Source organism: Pelobates fuscus, chromosome 3 (assembly GCF_036172605.1).
Source record: "Pelobates fuscus isolate aPelFus1 chromosome 3, aPelFus1.pri, whole genome shotgun sequence".
Taxonomy (NCBI): domain Eukaryota; kingdom Metazoa; phylum Chordata; class Amphibia; order Anura; family Pelobatidae; genus Pelobates; species Pelobates fuscus.
The window spans coordinates 300,228,740-300,245,965 of NC_086319.1; the positions used below are offsets into that span (position 1 = coordinate 300,228,740).

Sequence of the window (17,226 nt, forward strand, 5' to 3'; positions counted from 1 at the left end):
CCCTCTCTGTCTCATTAGAGATTTTATTTTATAGCTTAAAGCAGCAAGGTGAATGTTAGTTTAGCACAGAGGCGATACTAGAAACTACAGAGCCCTGGTGCAAAAATTGCCCTGCCCCCCTCTACCCCTCGATTTGTATAATATAACATATACAGATACATACACGGACACACGTGCTAATACACGGCCACACATAATGACACACATTCAGATACACAGAATGACACTTCTACAGATACAAACATTGACACACATACAGATACATAGCGGCACACACTGACACACATGCAGACATACAGATACACATACAGACAAACAGATACACATACGGACACACATGCAGACATACAGATACACATTCAAACAGATACACATACAGACACAGAACACACATGTGTATACACAGATACACATGCAGACAGATACACCTATAGGCACGCATGCGGATACACAGACACACATATAGACAGATACACATATAGACACGCATGCAGATACACAGACACACTTAATGACAAACATTCAGATACACAGAATGACACACATACAGATATAAACTGTGACACACAAACAGATACATAGGGGAACACACTGACACACATGCAAACAGATACACAGACATACAGATACCCATACATACAAACAGATACACATACAGACCCACATGCAGACAGATACAGACAAAGATACACATACAGACACACATGCAGACACAGACAGATACAGACTTTCACACACATACATATATTCCCCCCCCCACACACACACACACACATAGAGACACACAGATACAGACATTCACACACAGACACAGATACAAACATTCACACACTTAGGTAATTCATTGCCATCAGATGGCCCCAAGAGCATCGGCCACCCGATGGGCCCTTCAATGCGGCCACGGACGGTTGTTCCACACGGGCACCCCGGTCGCAGGGGCCAGCAGGGCAGCCGGGCCCCATGGAGTGACGGGCTCGGTCGCAGCTGTGACCCCTGTGACCGCGGTTGTTCCGCCACTGGAGTAGCATTTACCTAAGAGGTATGGCCTTGATGTGAAGCTTACACTTGAATGGCCATTGAAATGATGCTAAAAACCTCCAGTTATTTAAAGAGACACCATAGGCGTCCAGACCACTTAAGCTCATTGCAGTGTTAAACATTGCAGTTTTTGTGAAACTGCAATGCTTACATTGCAGTACTAAGGCAGCATCTAGTGGCTGTATAACAGACAGCCACTAGAGGTGCTTCCAGGAGTTTATCGGACTAAATGATGCTGGACATCTTCATGCTTCATGAGGATACCCAGCATCAGTGAAATCTCCATTGCGTCAATGCTTTCCTATGAGGAGCGCCTTAATGCACTTGGGTTGATCTGCAAGCATGCGCACTACGTTCCCCAGGCAGATGCCGGTAGATCAGCACTGGAATCGAGTGAGCAAATAAGGATTTTTTTTTAAACTCTCTATTTACCATGGGGGGGTGTCAGCGTGATAGAGAAATGGTGGGGGGAGGGGGGAAGGTCAAGAGGGCACTCTAGTGATGGGAATACAGTTTTGTATTTCTATCACTATAGAATCCTTTTAAATGTGCATAGGAATTTGGGATTGTGTGCAAGTAACTTTTTTCTTGCACTATAGTCATTGCTGCCGCCCAGCAGTAGAGGATGTTTGCGTGTAGGACTTTTGTAAATTAGTTATTAGAAGACTTCACCTTTTGGATCCCTGGTGAGACTTATCATCAGTCCAGACCTAACAAGGCCACTGCTATACGTTGACCAAGGTAGACTTTACAGTGTTGGCAAGTTGTAGCTCACTAATTGGTTGGTTCATTCATTATGTGTAATGGGCATGATACATGTCCTACTGTATGAGATTCCATCTGTAACATGTGACATTTTAACATCTTTTTTTTTTCATCGATCAGAGTTTCAGGAATGGACCACTTGGTTTAACATTGACCACCCAGGAGGCAATGGGGATTACGAGCGCTTGGATGCTATAAGGTTTTACTATCCAAACAGAGTTTGCCAGAAACCTCTCCGCATGGAGGCACGTACAACAGAATGGGTGCCAGCAGGGAAGACAGGAGAGGTGGTGCATTACAGCCTGGTAAAGGGATTCTGGTGTATCAATAAGGAGCAAGAAGAGGGCAAAAACTGTTCCAATTATTCAGTTCGCTTTCTCTGCCCAGTGGGTGAGTTAAATAATGTGTTAATATTAATCTGGAAGATTATACAGTCACAGAAATTAGATAACAAACACAAACTACAAACATACACTGAGTTGCAAAGATAAAGCCTTTAATGATCATTTACTAGATGATTTATTGTGAACTGTGGTGAACTGGAACCTCAGTTGCAAAATGTAGCCACGATGGAAATATTGCTGAATTGCAGAATTGTCCCGACTCCGATATTTTACCCTAAACTTTGCAATGTTTAAACAATAAAAACAAGGTCTACAAAAATAATATCAGAAACAAGCACATAAACTATAAGTTGTGTAAAATGAAATAGATTGCCTGCATACACCTTTGTTTGAGGAATAGTTTGAGAATGTAGTTGTCATGCAAATAATATGGCTTTACTTTAAAGATAATAAAATATATACTGAATAATAATATTTCTAACACACATATCACTAATATGTGACTATTTTTTATTGGCGGTTATTTTTGTACAGTGTGACACCCACAGCCTAAGGATAACATTAAAAAACATGACCATTACAGTTGGTGCATGTGCATTTAATTATTTCCACAGTGGTGGCCATTTTGGAGGAAGCACAATGGCCCTCAGGAATGTACAGTATATCTTGTAAACAGACAGGGTTTTTCTCTAAACAATGTATTAACAATTAAATCCACTTGGAATTGAAGGCAAAATAGCCAAACTGGAACATTTCTACATATAAGCCAAGAATCCAGCTCAGCTATTTTGGTCTTAAACAGTCAGTTTCAGAATCATATCCACTACAACTCTCTATAATGCCCCCTAATGAGTCCCCTAGCGCTGTACTACCTTAAATAGTCACATTTTTAAATGGTTTGACATTTACCTGGGTGCCCAGATTGCCCCCAGTCTAGCCTCAAATTCTGAGATCATTATTGCTGAAGTCTCTCGTGTTTGTATGGAATTCATTGGCTAAGATCATGAGCCATCCCTACCAACCAATGCAATGAATCTAAATAAAGACACGTTCTGCTTTTGATATCTCAGAGATTAAGGCCAAACTGTGGTACCAGGGGACCACAAAAAACACTACAGCAGGTGGTAGTGGTTATAGTCCCTCAACTGAGCCTTTAAATATGTAATTCCAGTGTGAATTCCAGCAGTAATTAACCCTGTGTACATGTGATAGCAGTTTGCTTGAAGTGTTTAAGTACTACTCCTGTAATGTATTTGATTTTGATATTTACTAATAACTATTTTCAATCTATTGCAATATAATTATGTATTACTATATCTACTATTCAATAATTTTCTAGCCATTTGGTTACTTCAATGTATAGATCTAACTTTATACAGGGATCTATGATGTAATACAGTTCGTTTAACACTGATAAAGGTACCATTGTTATTCTGTGACTTTTAATAATAAATCATAATGATTGTATATCAGTTATGGCACCCAGTGTTCCAAAGGAAGCTTGGTCGGAATGGTCGAAATGGAGTGAATGCTCAGCTCAGTGTGGTGGTAATGGGATGCAGATACGGAAAAGGATGTGTCTAGTTGAAGATCAATGGCACAGGCACTGCAATGGACCTACAGAGGAGGGGCGCAGGTGTACTGGGAGACCTTGTGCAGGTAATATTAAGTGTACAAATTTGCATTGTGCATCGGTTGCAGAGGAATGCATCGGTTGCAGAGGAATAATAGCATTTGATTCAGAATGATTAAAGCCTACATCACTAACATCAATGGGATATATGCAGGGTTATTCAATAAACGTAGAATCTTAAAGCAAACTAAAATCCGAATGGCAAAACTGAAGCAAATATAGCCAATCTAGAAAATTTCTCGAATTGGCTACAGTCACAAGCCTTAATTATCATTAATCACTACAATTCTGAAATTAGTAAATAACCTTGATAAAACCTTGCCCAGCACTTGCCTAATCACATGTTTAGTGCACACTATAACAAATCCAACAGTAGCAGCACCGGGGTACCCCACATGAATACAAAATAATAATTGTGTAAATAATGTAGATATTGTCTTTGGAAACTCAAGTCCTTTTGCTAATATTTTACGAATAGTGAGAAAGATGTATCAGTGATTTGAAAATTGCATTTTATTCTTATTTTATAATATGTTCATGTTACATAGTTACATAGTTACATAGCTGAAAAGAGACTTGTGTCCATCAAGTTATTATTATTATTATTATTATTATTGCCATTTATATAGCGCCAAAAGATTCCGTAGCGCTTTACAATATTATGAAAGGGGATTTAACTATAAATAGGACAATTACAAATAAACTTATGGGAACAATAGGTTAAAGAGGACCCTGCTCAATCGAGCTTACATTCTATAGGAGGTGGGGTGTAAAACACATTAGAACAGGAATTTGCAGTTTGCAATATCTAGTGCAAGAAAGGGGTGGATGCGGGCTATGTTTTTAAGATGGAATCTACAGGATTTGGCAATATGCTGGATGTGAGGCTCAAAGGTGAGACCAGAGTCAAGTATGGCGCTAAGACAGTGCGCTTGCAAGGATGGACTGATGTGGGTAGCACAAACTTGAAGGGAGAGCGAAAGAGGAGGATCAGTATTAGGAGGAGGAAAGATGAGGAGCTCAGTTTTAGAGAGATTTAGTTTCAGAAAGCGGGAGGACATCCAGTCAGAGATGGAAGAAAGGCAAGCAGTGACACATTGCAGGACGGCAGGGGAGAGGTCCGGGGAGGAGAGATATAACTGGGTGTCATCAGCGTACAGGTGGTAGTGGAATCCAAAAGATGTAATAAGTTTGCCAAGAGAGGCAGTATAAAGAGAAAATAGAAGGGGACCAAGGACAGAGTCTTGGGGGACTCCAACCGAGACAAGACGAGGGGAAGAGGTATCATTAGAAAAAGAGACACTGAATGAGCGTTGGGAGAGATAAGAGGAAAACCACGAGAGGACAGAGTCACAGAGACCAAGTGATTGAAGAGTTTGAAGAAGGAGAGCATGATCAACGGTGTCAAAGGCCGCTGAGAGGTCAAGAAGAATTAGTATGGAGTAGTGGCCTTTGGATTTAGCTGCAATTAGGTTCAGCCTTCCTCACATCATGTGTATTAAAACTGTTTTAAAAATTGCTTCAAAAGTGTCATAATTTCTCTATGTAAATGTTACCATTTTTGCAGAAATATTCATTCCAGAAAAGACTGCCAAATGGTTCTTTTCACTATCGCTTTTCAGCGACTTCATTGCTATATATATGAAAGCAATGAGGTTTATGGTCGATGTAAAAATTGTGACATTACCCCCTCTTTTATGAACAGCGCGGTGTGTATTCTGTGCACAGGTTTAAAGTGGCATAAACTATAATCTAAGAACATGTATACAGCATTTCAGAACGTTTGTAAACAATAGGCACCAAGATACTTCCGGGTGGCAGAACGCGAGCGACTTCCACTGTATTGGCTCTACATTCCAAATGATTCTTGGGGAAATTCTACCCAGAAGGGCCTGTGAGTAATGCAAAGAAACAAGTTATTTTACTGGGAGGCAGTAGTAGAAGACAAGGCTTTATCTAAAGATATTAATACGGACGTTCACCTCATCACCAGCTCGGCAGACACGTGTACTCAATGAAAGAGTAGGTACGAGTATGGAAGTAAGGTGTATCACTCCTTGATTGCTTTCTTTATCAATAAAGTATTGCCTTCAAAGTATTGCCACCGGGAAGAACGTCTCGTATGTGTAGTTGCTCAGTAGTGGGGACTGGATCACCATGGCAGAAGGACAGCACAAGCAACTGCAGCAGCAGTTTTACATAGATCTTCCCAAAGTGGCGAGACAATTACTTTAATGGGCTTAGCAAAGGCATAGTCTTATAGCAGCCAGGGCGTAGATTTTGGCATTGCTGCTGTGGATCACAAGGCCCATGACTCTCAGACAGACTGCAGGCTAGCTGAGCCTATTGGGAAACGTAGTCCATGATAGCTCAAAAGTAAAATGTTTAGCTATCACTGTCTTTAAGTGCTGGAGTAGGTGTTGTTTTTGTTCTGTGCATGTAGACAGCTGTGGTTTACAGAGACTGTACAGTAAATGAGAATTAAATAAACCCTGATCTGGTTGTTATGGTTAATGGTAGATGGGTTTAGTTTAATCTGTAGATATGCACATGTTGTTTTACAATTCTCTTTTATTCTCAATATGGAAGTAATGTTGAGAGATTGAGGTGATGGTTCAGTTAAATGTGCTAAATTTATAGCTATTGCCTGGTACTTCTATAAGCAGAGTACAGCTTTCATCGGAGAACGCTTTGGCTTTTGCCACCCGGAAGAACGTCTAGTATTGTTGTGACATCATGGTGAATTGTCGCATATAAAGAGGATGTTAGTTCAAACAGAGACACTTCAAAGGCTTGGGACACTTGCTGGTCCCTAAGGTGATTCTTTGTGATCTTTAATTCTCTCACTGAGGAAAGATTTGAGCTCACAGAGGAGACTGCCATTCAATCCATCAATAAGTTGTGGTCTACCACAGTATAGACAAATATTGGCACATATCGAAATAGAAGATCAATCAGAAAATGAAAGGGAAAGTTTGAGGAGTGAAGAGGTACACTGCAAAAAGCTTCTTTGAATTTTAAATCTGTTTAATTTTTTTTCACCTGCCTAGCAGTATCAAAGCACCGAGTAGCATGACGGTGAATTATGAAACTTGATATAGTCCTAACCTAGCTGTTCAGATGCCAAGATAAAATTGCAGAACAAAAAAGTATATATACAACACACGTGCTCCCCAAAAGGTAAAAAACATATAAAATAGATTTACCAAATGTAGGATTGTAAGAAGAACCTTCTAATCTTCCTAGTAAAAGTCTAAAAAAATACAATCTACAAACAGAAATAGACATGGGAAAACATAGTGTAATATGTTAAAAACACCAAAAGTGCTACAGACCTTCATTTTGTCCCTGAGGAAGTCTGGTTTCGGATGAAACGCGTAGGGCGGAGGGACCACGACAGCACCTTATTGGACTTTATTGAACTTTTATTTTATTTTATTTGTTGTTTGATTTATTTTGTTTTATGTATTTTTAACCCGGCTTTTGTATATTCACTATGGGAGGAAGGATGTCGCCACTGAGATTTCTGTAGTGATTGATATGCTGGATTTCAACTGACCTTTTGTGAGTGCAATCAAATAGATTATATTGCTTTATATTATATTGGTGCACTATGTTCTGTGTGTCTCTCCTTCTCTGACAAGGTTTACAAGAAGATCACAGATATCCATCAAGTCTTCAAGATCGTTATATGCCTACATTGCACTGTAATCCTGTGAGTGCAATTCGAATTAGCGCACTCTTGGTGTTTTTAACATATTACACTATGTTTTCCCATGTCTATTTCTGATTGTAGATTGTATTTTTTATGCCAAGATAAAATTGTTTAGGAAGAATGACCTTACAGAATTAATGACATTACAGAATTAAATAGGTGGGCAATTAAAAAAATTTGGCATCTTGAGTCCAATAAATTGTTCTTTTAGTGTTTCTGCAAAGAGTTAAAGGAACACTGTTGTCATTTATTTTCAAATCTTAATATATTTGTGCTATAATATCTCATTATTTGCTTTTCAAAAATCACATGACAGAAATTGCTGCAGACAAAAATAGCACATGATTTTGAAAAGCAAAGGTCGGTTGCAAATTAGTGAGCATTAAACATGGGGTCATATTATCGCTCATCCCTCTGTTGGTTCATCAACATGACTTTAAGTAAGAGTGAGAGTGAAAAGCAGGGAGCTGGCTTCTTTAAAAATCTCAATATACATTTAGTGGGGAAAAAGAATAATAATAAATTGATACATTGTAGCCTAAAGATTATATTAAGATAGTTAAAAAAAATGATGACAATGTTAATTTAAGTAACCGAGATACATTTTTCATTAGAGCTTGCATTGAGGTCTATTGATTGCAAGGTTCCGTCATTTTTTAAACTCTGTTGGTTACTTCTGCTCACTTGGTCTGTGAACTAAATTATGTAAAAATGCTCCTATCAGTGTACTGCGAAATATAACATAATATTTACAAAAGTGTCCAAATTGAAAGGCCACATTGGAAAAATCCAACTAGTCAGAAACACCATTTTTTTTCCAGACAAAATAAATATTTCGAAATGCACAATTCTACTAGTTACTGTAAAGCAGTATTACATTTCTTAAAGCAAGTATTTTAAATCTAGTGTATTTGCTTTTAAACCTTCTTGGGTACAGGTGAATAGGTAAGTACCTGATTGCTTGAGAAATAACATCCCTCTCAACCTCATTCGTATTTTCAGTGCAAATTAGTTTTAAAAGGAAAGGAAGTAAAGGATGTTTCACATGTATTAGATCCTAGGCCTTTGTGATGAAGCAAACAGTTTAATGATGTTTAAACAACAGACAAATGGTTCATGGGGATATTGTAAAGATATATCATTGAATGCCATATGGTACAGTTCATCTACAGTTGACATTTTGTATCTCCTTTCTTCAGCCTGCGATATCAGCTGTTCTGTAGGCCAAGTGAGTGCAGACTGCAATGTTTGTGAGTGCAGGAATCACATTCTATATGGCACCGTCACCCTTCCTGATGGCGCACCTGCTGCCGGAGTGAACGTCTACGTCATGGGGAAGAAACCTAAATTTGAAGCAGTATCAGATGCCCACGGACAGTTCCAAGTGTCAAAAGTCTGTCCTGACAATGCATTGCAGTTAAAATTAGAAAAGTATGCGGTCGTCCTTATAAAAATTCCTCAGAGTAACGGTACATCATCCATTCAAGTCTCTTTTAAGAGAAAAGGTAAAATTACTGGAAAACTCATATTATAATGGAGTCAAAGAATGTCATAAAAATGTGTGATACATGTATTTAACAATTCTTATATAGCTCCTCTAGCTAAAGTACTTTAGGTTAGCAATGATAGAAAGATAGGTAATTCTATATATATGCTCAGAAACCATTTTGGTGACATGTGGAACCTGTCATGCAATCTATTTAGTTACCTCATATTTTTGCTCACCACAAACCTTAGGTATTCATTATTATTAATAATATCTATTATTTACCTAGCTCAGGGGTAGGCAACCTTCGGCACTCCAGAAGTTGTGGACTACATTTTGCTTTGCCAGTATTATGGCTGTAAGAGCATAATGTGAGATGTAGTCCACAACATCTGGAGTGCCGAAGGTTGCCTACTCCTGATAGTTTTCTCTATGTTTGTGTCAAATATTTGATCCTTTTTGAAAGAAAGTAATCTAGATTAGTATTAGCATTAGTAATTTTTTTCAGTGGGCTTTGTACTGTGCTAATAATGGCATTTAAAAAACGATACTGAGGCTTATCTCTATTTTTATAATCTATTGGTCATGTTGAACAGGGACCTTGTCTGTGGCACAAGCAGCCAAGGTTGGTAGATTCATCATTTGCGCCACACAACTTTTCATTTCTTTTCAATACTATCATTAACAGAGCCCTAATATGTTTTCTATTACTATCAAATTGTATTTAATATCACTCTGCTAGTATAAACTTGCTTCAATATACTTTTTTGATTATATGTCTTTATAGAAAAGCCTTACATGTTGGAGAATCCCACGAGCAAAGTTAGGAGAGTGGGGCAAAGTGTGACATTCTGTTGTGAAGCTAAAGGGGAGCCAGCCATTGAACAGTATCTCTGGTGAGTCATGGTAACACCACAAACACTAACTACTGTATTGGAGGCATCATCACTGGAAACCCTGGATATAAAAACTCTGGGCCAACAAACAATATTTTAAACATGTCAAGTACACATTAGCCTTATTTTCTCTGGGCTGATATAGTTTTATCATATGTTGCCAGGTCCACCTATGGATTGAATAAAAATAATCACTAGAAAAAAACTGTGTTGCAATGGCATGGGCACAGCGGCGTACATACCGCGGTTGCAGGGCCCGGCACTCCAGGGGGCCCGGCTGCCCTGCAGACCCCTGCAACCAGGTACCAGGCCTGCTGCCACATTTTGCGTCCCCGGCCCGCGCAGCAAACTGCCGGGGCCGCATATGGACGGGTCCATCGGGTGGCCCATGCTGTCAGGGCCACCTGATGGATATGGATTGTAAGGGGGCCCGGTCTGCACTGGGCGCTTTAAGAGCACGACCGGGCCCCCTGTGATTACATCAGAGCTGGTAGGAAGTGACTGCACGTCACTCCTCCCTACTATCAGAGCCGCGTGGGAGGAAGGAGGAGGAGGAGGAGGGAGTCAGAGTGGGAACTCTGACTCCCATCAGGCTGAACCCCTACTGGACCCCAGGGAAAGTAGCAAGGTAGGAAACATTTTGTGTATGTGTGTGTGTTTCTCTGTATGTGTGTCTGTATGTGTGTCTGTGTCTCTCTGTATGTGTGTGTGTCTCTGTATGTGTGTGTGTCTGTGTCTCTGTATGTATGTATGTGTGTGTCTGTGTCTGTGTGTGTGTCTGTGTCTCGGTATGTGTGTGTCTGTGTCTCTGTATGTGTGTCTGTATGTGTGTCTGTGTCTCTCTGTATGTGTGGGTGTCTCTGTATGTGTGTGTGTGTGTCTCTCTGTATGTGGGTGTCTCTGTATGTGTGTGTGTGTCTATGTATGCAGTGGCGTACAAATAATCCATGGGGCCCCGTATGTATGTGTCTATGTATGTGTGTGTGTGTGTCTATGTGTGTGCCTGTGTCTCTGTATGTGTGTGTATATATGTGTGTGTGTCTGTATGTATGTGTCTGTCGAGGGATGTATGTGTGTATGTTTGTGTGTGTGTCTGTATGTATGTATGTATGTGCCAGGGGGGGTGGGGGGCACGGATCGGGGAAGAGAGGGGAGCACGGATCGGGGGAGAGAGGTGGGGGGGGGCACGGATCAGTTTCGCAGCGGGGCCCCATGGATTGTGTGTACACAATGCATAGCAGAAAGGCATAAATGGGGAACATTAGAAGATGGACATAAGAGAGGATAAGGGCAGAGGGACATAAGATGGGGAAATGAAGAGAAGTACTCAAATGGGTGAATATGGGCCAAGGGGCATACAATGTTGATGGGGCAGAGGCACACAATTAGAGTACATGGGCAGATAGACACAAATTACAGATATGGGTAGAGGGTCATACGCGGAGGACATGGGCAGAAGGACATAAGGGGGATGAGGAGATATGAACAGAGGGACACTGGATTGGAAAATGGGCAGAGGGACAAAAATACAGGATATGGAAAGACAACACAAGGCCGGATAGGAGTATATGGGTAGAGAGACATAAGTGACAGAAGGAGAGGAATATGTGAAAAAGATCACAGTTGTCATGTACAAATTAAAAGAGGGGGTGGAGAGAGATACAAAGAGGCAGAGGGGTGAAGTGCACTAGTAGGGAATAATCGGTATAAAACATAATTCATAAACACACACCTGCATACATTGATCCCAACCTATTACTTCACTGCATTTATACACGAGCATTACATTACATTTTGAGCCATGCCAAAATAAGTATTCTCTAAATTACAAACATTAGAAAACATAAATCTGAATTGCAAAATTAGGGCTAATATATGTCTATAGCTCACCTGGAGAATGTATTTAAATCAGCTTTGGTCCATGTTATGGTGCAAGGAAGTCCACGGTCGCTGGCTTAACTCAAAGGATTAAACTGTTAACAAATGGTTTAACCTCAAAGTGTTGAATTTGGTGCCCCTGTCCAAGGCTTCCTAATCCAAGTTTCGGACAGTGGAGGATGTTTGTGTGTAAAGTGATTGTGCACCAGATTCCACACATTGGGGTTAAACCTAACCTTTCAATACCTTTCAATAAGTTTAATACCTTGAGGTAAGTCATTGCCCAGGGACCTTCTCGCACCATAACAATTTAATTCTGATGATGTTGATATGGTGGATTCCTTTAATATGTAAATCGGTTTTAAATTGAAAACAATCTAGGGTTAAGAGAAAACTTTGACAGTAATGTGCATTCTACTTTATGTGTTGTTGTTTTTTTTGTTGACCCGCAAATAAATGATCTAACAGTGTCCCTACCGAAATCTGACCATGCTAACAACTCCATCTTCACACAATGTTTATTTTTCATGATGAAAATGAAATAATGTATATACCAAAGGGAAACGCCTTGAATCCTTTCATCAAAACCACTACAAGTAGCTTTGTGGTTATGGTGTGAGGGGGGTAGGGGCACAGTTACTCTTTTGTCAAACTTGTTTCAAACAAGTGTCTTCCGAGGTTCACGTTCTATGCCTGTGATATTATATTTGTTTATGTTCTGAATTAAATTTACAATCACTATCACAATAATAGCTTTAATGTGCCCTTATCTCATATTTCTGGGTATGGAGACAGTATTACAAATGGATGGAGAATTAAAAGTTTTTTTAATAGTTTTATCACTCTCTTCTGTCACTTTTTGTTGTAAAGGTATCACAATGGAACTCTGCTGAACCAAAACATGCGCAAAAATAGTAACCAGCTGGTCTTGCGCAAACTGCAGATAAGCCAAGCGGGAGAGTATTACTGCAAGGCCAAGAACGAGGCAGGATTTGTGAAATCCCAGGCTGCCACACTTACTCTGATTGGTAAGCAGGAATAATGCGCAGAGCTACGCTGAACAACGTGCCCATTAGAGTAAATGTACAATGTACATAAAAATTGAGTAGATATTTTTTTTTAACTTTTCAATTTTTTATCTTATTTGGGTCACATCAAATCATTAATGACACAAGACAATAGTTAAAAATACCCAAATATTTTCACCAGTGAAATCCCCATAGAGGCAATGCTTTCCTATGGGGAGGGGCTAATGCACTCACCACGCATGCACATTAGCTCCCCCCTTCAGATGACATTGGGAAGAGACGGAGCCCCAAACAGGCCCGAAGGACATTGGCGCTGGAATTAAACCCTTTCTATGCTAGAGGGGGGTCTGCGAGGGAGGGGTAGACCAGAGGACTAACACTATAGAATCCCTTTAAATGTTTACAGAGCATTGACACGTTAATTAGGCATTTACATTCAGTAGATTATGTGTCATTAAAATCTTTTGAACACTGCAAACATTATGCCAGTTGTTTTTGATGTGGAAAACTTTCACACACATGTTTTCCAATTTTTTTCCATTTTCCATTTGCACCCCTCCTATTTACCTTTTGGTAAGTAATCCCTGGTGGTCCAGTGCAGACCACACTGGGGAGGAAAATCCCTTGTAGTCTGGATGGGGACCATTGCTTGGCCCCTCTATCAGGTGAAGCTCATTTTAATAACTCCCTCTTAGTCCTGGTGAGAAGTGCTGGGACTGAGAGGGAGCTCTTAAAGTTATCTACACTTCACCAACAGTTCCCCACCAGACTACCTTGAGGTAGTCAGGGGCTGCAGGGTCGAGGTAGACAGAGGTCCAGGCTTGCCTATGATGTCTGATGGGTAATCCAGCTGCTAAAGTGGTTATGGTGCCACAATTGCTCTAGTAACCCCCCACCCCCAAAAGTGAGTAGTCAAACCATTATCTAACATTTTGAGTGCTGGTCTGGGGTCCACCTGGCTAAATCAGATTTGTTGTTAGAAATCAATACTACTTATGATGCTACTACTATGATGCAAAACATCTAAGTAAAGGTACTCAAGGGGATTGTATTTATACTCTCTAATTCATGTATGCAATCATTATTTCAGTTCAACCACATTAACATATTCTCATATTAATAATCTATCTGCAGCTGAACAAGCTCTGTCCTGCAAACCAAAACCCGAAGAACATCTTATCCGACTCCCTCATGACTGCTTTCAAGATGCCACAAATTCCTTATACTATAATGTGGGAAAGTGCCCTGCCAGTGTTTGCCCTGGGGATCTGGACAATGGATTACGGTGTAAAGACTCAGTGCCCTATTGCTGTGGAATCACAAAAACAGAGGTCAAAGAGATAACTTGTCAGGGTTATACACTTCCTATTAAGGTGGCTGTACAATGTGGTTGCCAAAAGTGTACAGAGAGTAGAATAATTGTCCGTGGGAGAGCAATTGCAGCTGATACTGGGGAGCCAATGCGTTTTGGGCATATCTACATGGGAAATTCCAGAGTTAGCCTCACTGGTTATAAGGGGACTTTCTCTATTCATGTTCCTGCAGAAACGGAAAGGCTTGTCCTTACTTTTGTTGACCGGCTTCAGAAGTTTGTGAACACCACCAAAGTACTTCCATTTAACAAAAAAGGGGGTGCTGTCTTTCATGAAGTACATCTCCTGAGAAAGAAGAAACCGGTAATACTGGACTCCAAGAAGACAAACCAAATATCTTTGGGAGACGTAGAAAATGAGGATCCTATAGCTGAGCTGGAAATCCCCCCAAATTCTTTCTATCGGCAAAATGGGGACGAGTATAGTGGTAAAGTGAAGGCAAGTGTTACATTTTTGGACCCACGAAACATATCAACAGCTACTGCTGCTCAAAGTGACCTGAATTTTGTCAATGAGGAAGGAGATACTATGCCACTGCGCTCCTATGGAATGTTTTCTGTGGACTTTACAGATGAAGAAGCCAAGGAAAGCCTAAATGCAGGAGCTGTTAAAGTCTATCTTGATTCTGCACAAGTAAAGATGTCTGAACACCTTGAGAAAATGAAATTGTGGTCTTTGAATCCAGAAACTGGGCTTTGGGAGGAAGAGGGTGACTTTTTAAGACAAGCAGTTCGACGTGGAAAAAGAGAGGAGAGAACCTTTCTTGTTGGCAATATGGAAATTAGGGAAAGAAGACTGTTTAATTTAGATGTACCTGAAAGCAGGAGATGTTATGTGAAGGTCCGAGTTTTCAGAAGTGAAAGGTTTTTGCCAAGTGAACAAGTTGAAGGTGTTGTCGTGAACCTGATTAATATGGAGCCAATGTCAGGGTTCTCTTCCAATCCAAGAGCCTGGGGTCGTTTTGACAGTGCGATAACTGGTTCTAATGGAGCCTGTCTGCCAGCCTTTTGTGATGACAAGAGCCCAGATGCCTATTCAGCATTTGTAACGGCCACTTTAGGAGGAGAAGAACTGGAAGCAGTGGAATCTTCTCCTAAATTCAACCCAAACATAATTGGTGTTCCGCAGCCCTACCTAAACAAATTAAACTACAGAAGAACAGATCATGATGATCCCAAAATCAAGAAGACAGCTTTTAGCATTAATGTAGCTAAGCCAAACCCCAATGCTGCTGAAGAAAGCAATGGCCCTGTCTATGCCTATGACAAACTTCGTGAGTGTGAAGAGGCACCATATAATTCTGCTCATTTTAGGTTTTATAGGGTAGAAGGAGATAGGTATGATTTTAACACTGTGGCTTTCAATGAGGATGACCCTATGGGTTGGACAGCTGACTATTTAGCTTGGTGGCCCAAACCAATGGAGTACCGTGCTTGTTACATGAAAGTTAAAATTGTTGGTCCTCAAGAGCTAATTGTGAGATCCCGAAACATGGGGGGTACCCATCCACAAACAACAGGCCAGCTATATGGTATTCGAGATGTACGGAGTACTAGAGACCAGGAGGAATCTAACCTATCCACAGCGTGTGTAGAATTCAAATGTAGTGGCATGTTGTATGACCAGGACAGAGTGGATCGAACACTAGTAAAGATAGTACCCCAAGGAAGCTGCAGAAGAGAAAATATAAACAGCATGCTGCACGAATACTTAGTCAACCATCTGCCAATGGCAGTCAATAATGATACGAATGAGTACACTATGCTGGCTCCTCTTGACCCACTTGGACATAACTACGGTATCTACACAGTTACCGACCAAGATCCTAGAACAGCTAAGGAGATAGCTCTGGGTAGGTGTTTTGATGGAACATCCGATGGCTCTTCTAGGGTAATGAAGAGTAATTTGGGAGTGGCTCTTACTTTCAACTGTCTGGAAAAGGATCTAACACAACAGAGTGTTTTTGGCGGAAACGGGCTGGCAGCTTCAAGTGTCGCCAGAGAAGGGGGCAGAAACGGAAGGCAACAAAGAGCCAGTGCCAGGTCTCGGCAGATTAGCAGAACGGGCACTTTCTCAAGACAAGGACGTTCTCAGTAAGACAGCAAGAATGTTATTACAGATAAATAATGTATGCCTTACCTCCTGCAGCATGGTACAATTACAGTACTGCCATCATTAAAATTTTAATATCCAATTTAAAATCAATGTCTTGGTTGAGATGAAAGGCGCTGTAGTTCAATATATTCACATATCGGTACCTGTATTCAAAGCTTCATTCAGTAACATCGCCAATGATTTGTGTGAAGTCCTAAGAAAAAGTAATAGAAATACAGAACAAATTAAAAAAAGGCAGACTATGGATACTAACTGGTGTTCCTCAAAAATAGAATATACTGAATGTCCCTTGTATATATTTCTCTGGATATTATGATGTTTTTGCACATTGGTATATTTCAGTTTTAGTAACAGGCAACCGAGTTACACCTCTGAATTAATGTCTTCCTTCCTTCTGTTTTCCTTAGTTTTTACATTTCAGTGACACACATATATCCCATTACTCCATGTTAACTTTATAAGAACTGTTATTTTATTTGTTGTTTCCTAGCACTTTGCACTCTTTATTTTACCAATAATGTCATTTCTAGAGAGAGAGACTCTGAAGATGTGCTCTGCCACTTAGTCTGTTATTACTGGAAATGAGCCAAAGCTAAGAAATTAGAAATGTGAAGGAGAATATTATCTCTAAGTGCCTATAAATGTGGAAAATTCTTTAAAGATTACTGTCTTTAATCCTCTGACAGGCAGTCTGGGGTATATACTAAAATGTGACTGTGGTAGAATTTCTCTCAATAAGAGAAACCTTTCCAGTCCTCTATGATATTCTACAGAGTCTATATATACAAAAGTGAGGCAGACGTTAAAGGTTTTAGTACATAGAACCTTAAGGCACTTATGTAGTTTACATTACATCTTAACATCTCACAAGTTAAAACAATGTTTCCTAGACCAGTCCTTGTGTTGGATTTTGTAATTTCCTCTTCTGTTCCAGAAGGGATAATGATAAACCCTG

General features: G+C 40.2%; 1 protein-coding gene across 1 annotated transcript in view; it reads left to right on the forward strand.

Annotated features, from left to right (window-relative positions):
• Positions 1-16,925, forward strand: part of CILP (cartilage intermediate layer protein) — a 37,239-nt gene extending 20,314 nt beyond the window's left edge. The window contains exons 4-9 of the mRNA XM_063448785.1: positions 1,924-2,193; positions 3,621-3,806; positions 8,695-9,000; positions 9,769-9,877; positions 12,626-12,783; positions 13,918-16,925. Of these exons, the coding sequence (XP_063304855.1) occupies positions 1,924-2,193; positions 3,621-3,806; positions 8,695-9,000; positions 9,769-9,877; positions 12,626-12,783; positions 13,918-16,253 (3,365 nt within the window). The 3' untranslated portion in view covers positions 16,254-16,925. The remainder of the gene's footprint in view (positions 1-1,923; positions 2,194-3,620; positions 3,807-8,694; positions 9,001-9,768; positions 9,878-12,625; positions 12,784-13,917) is intronic.
• Positions 16,926-17,226: the final 301 nt, after the last annotated feature.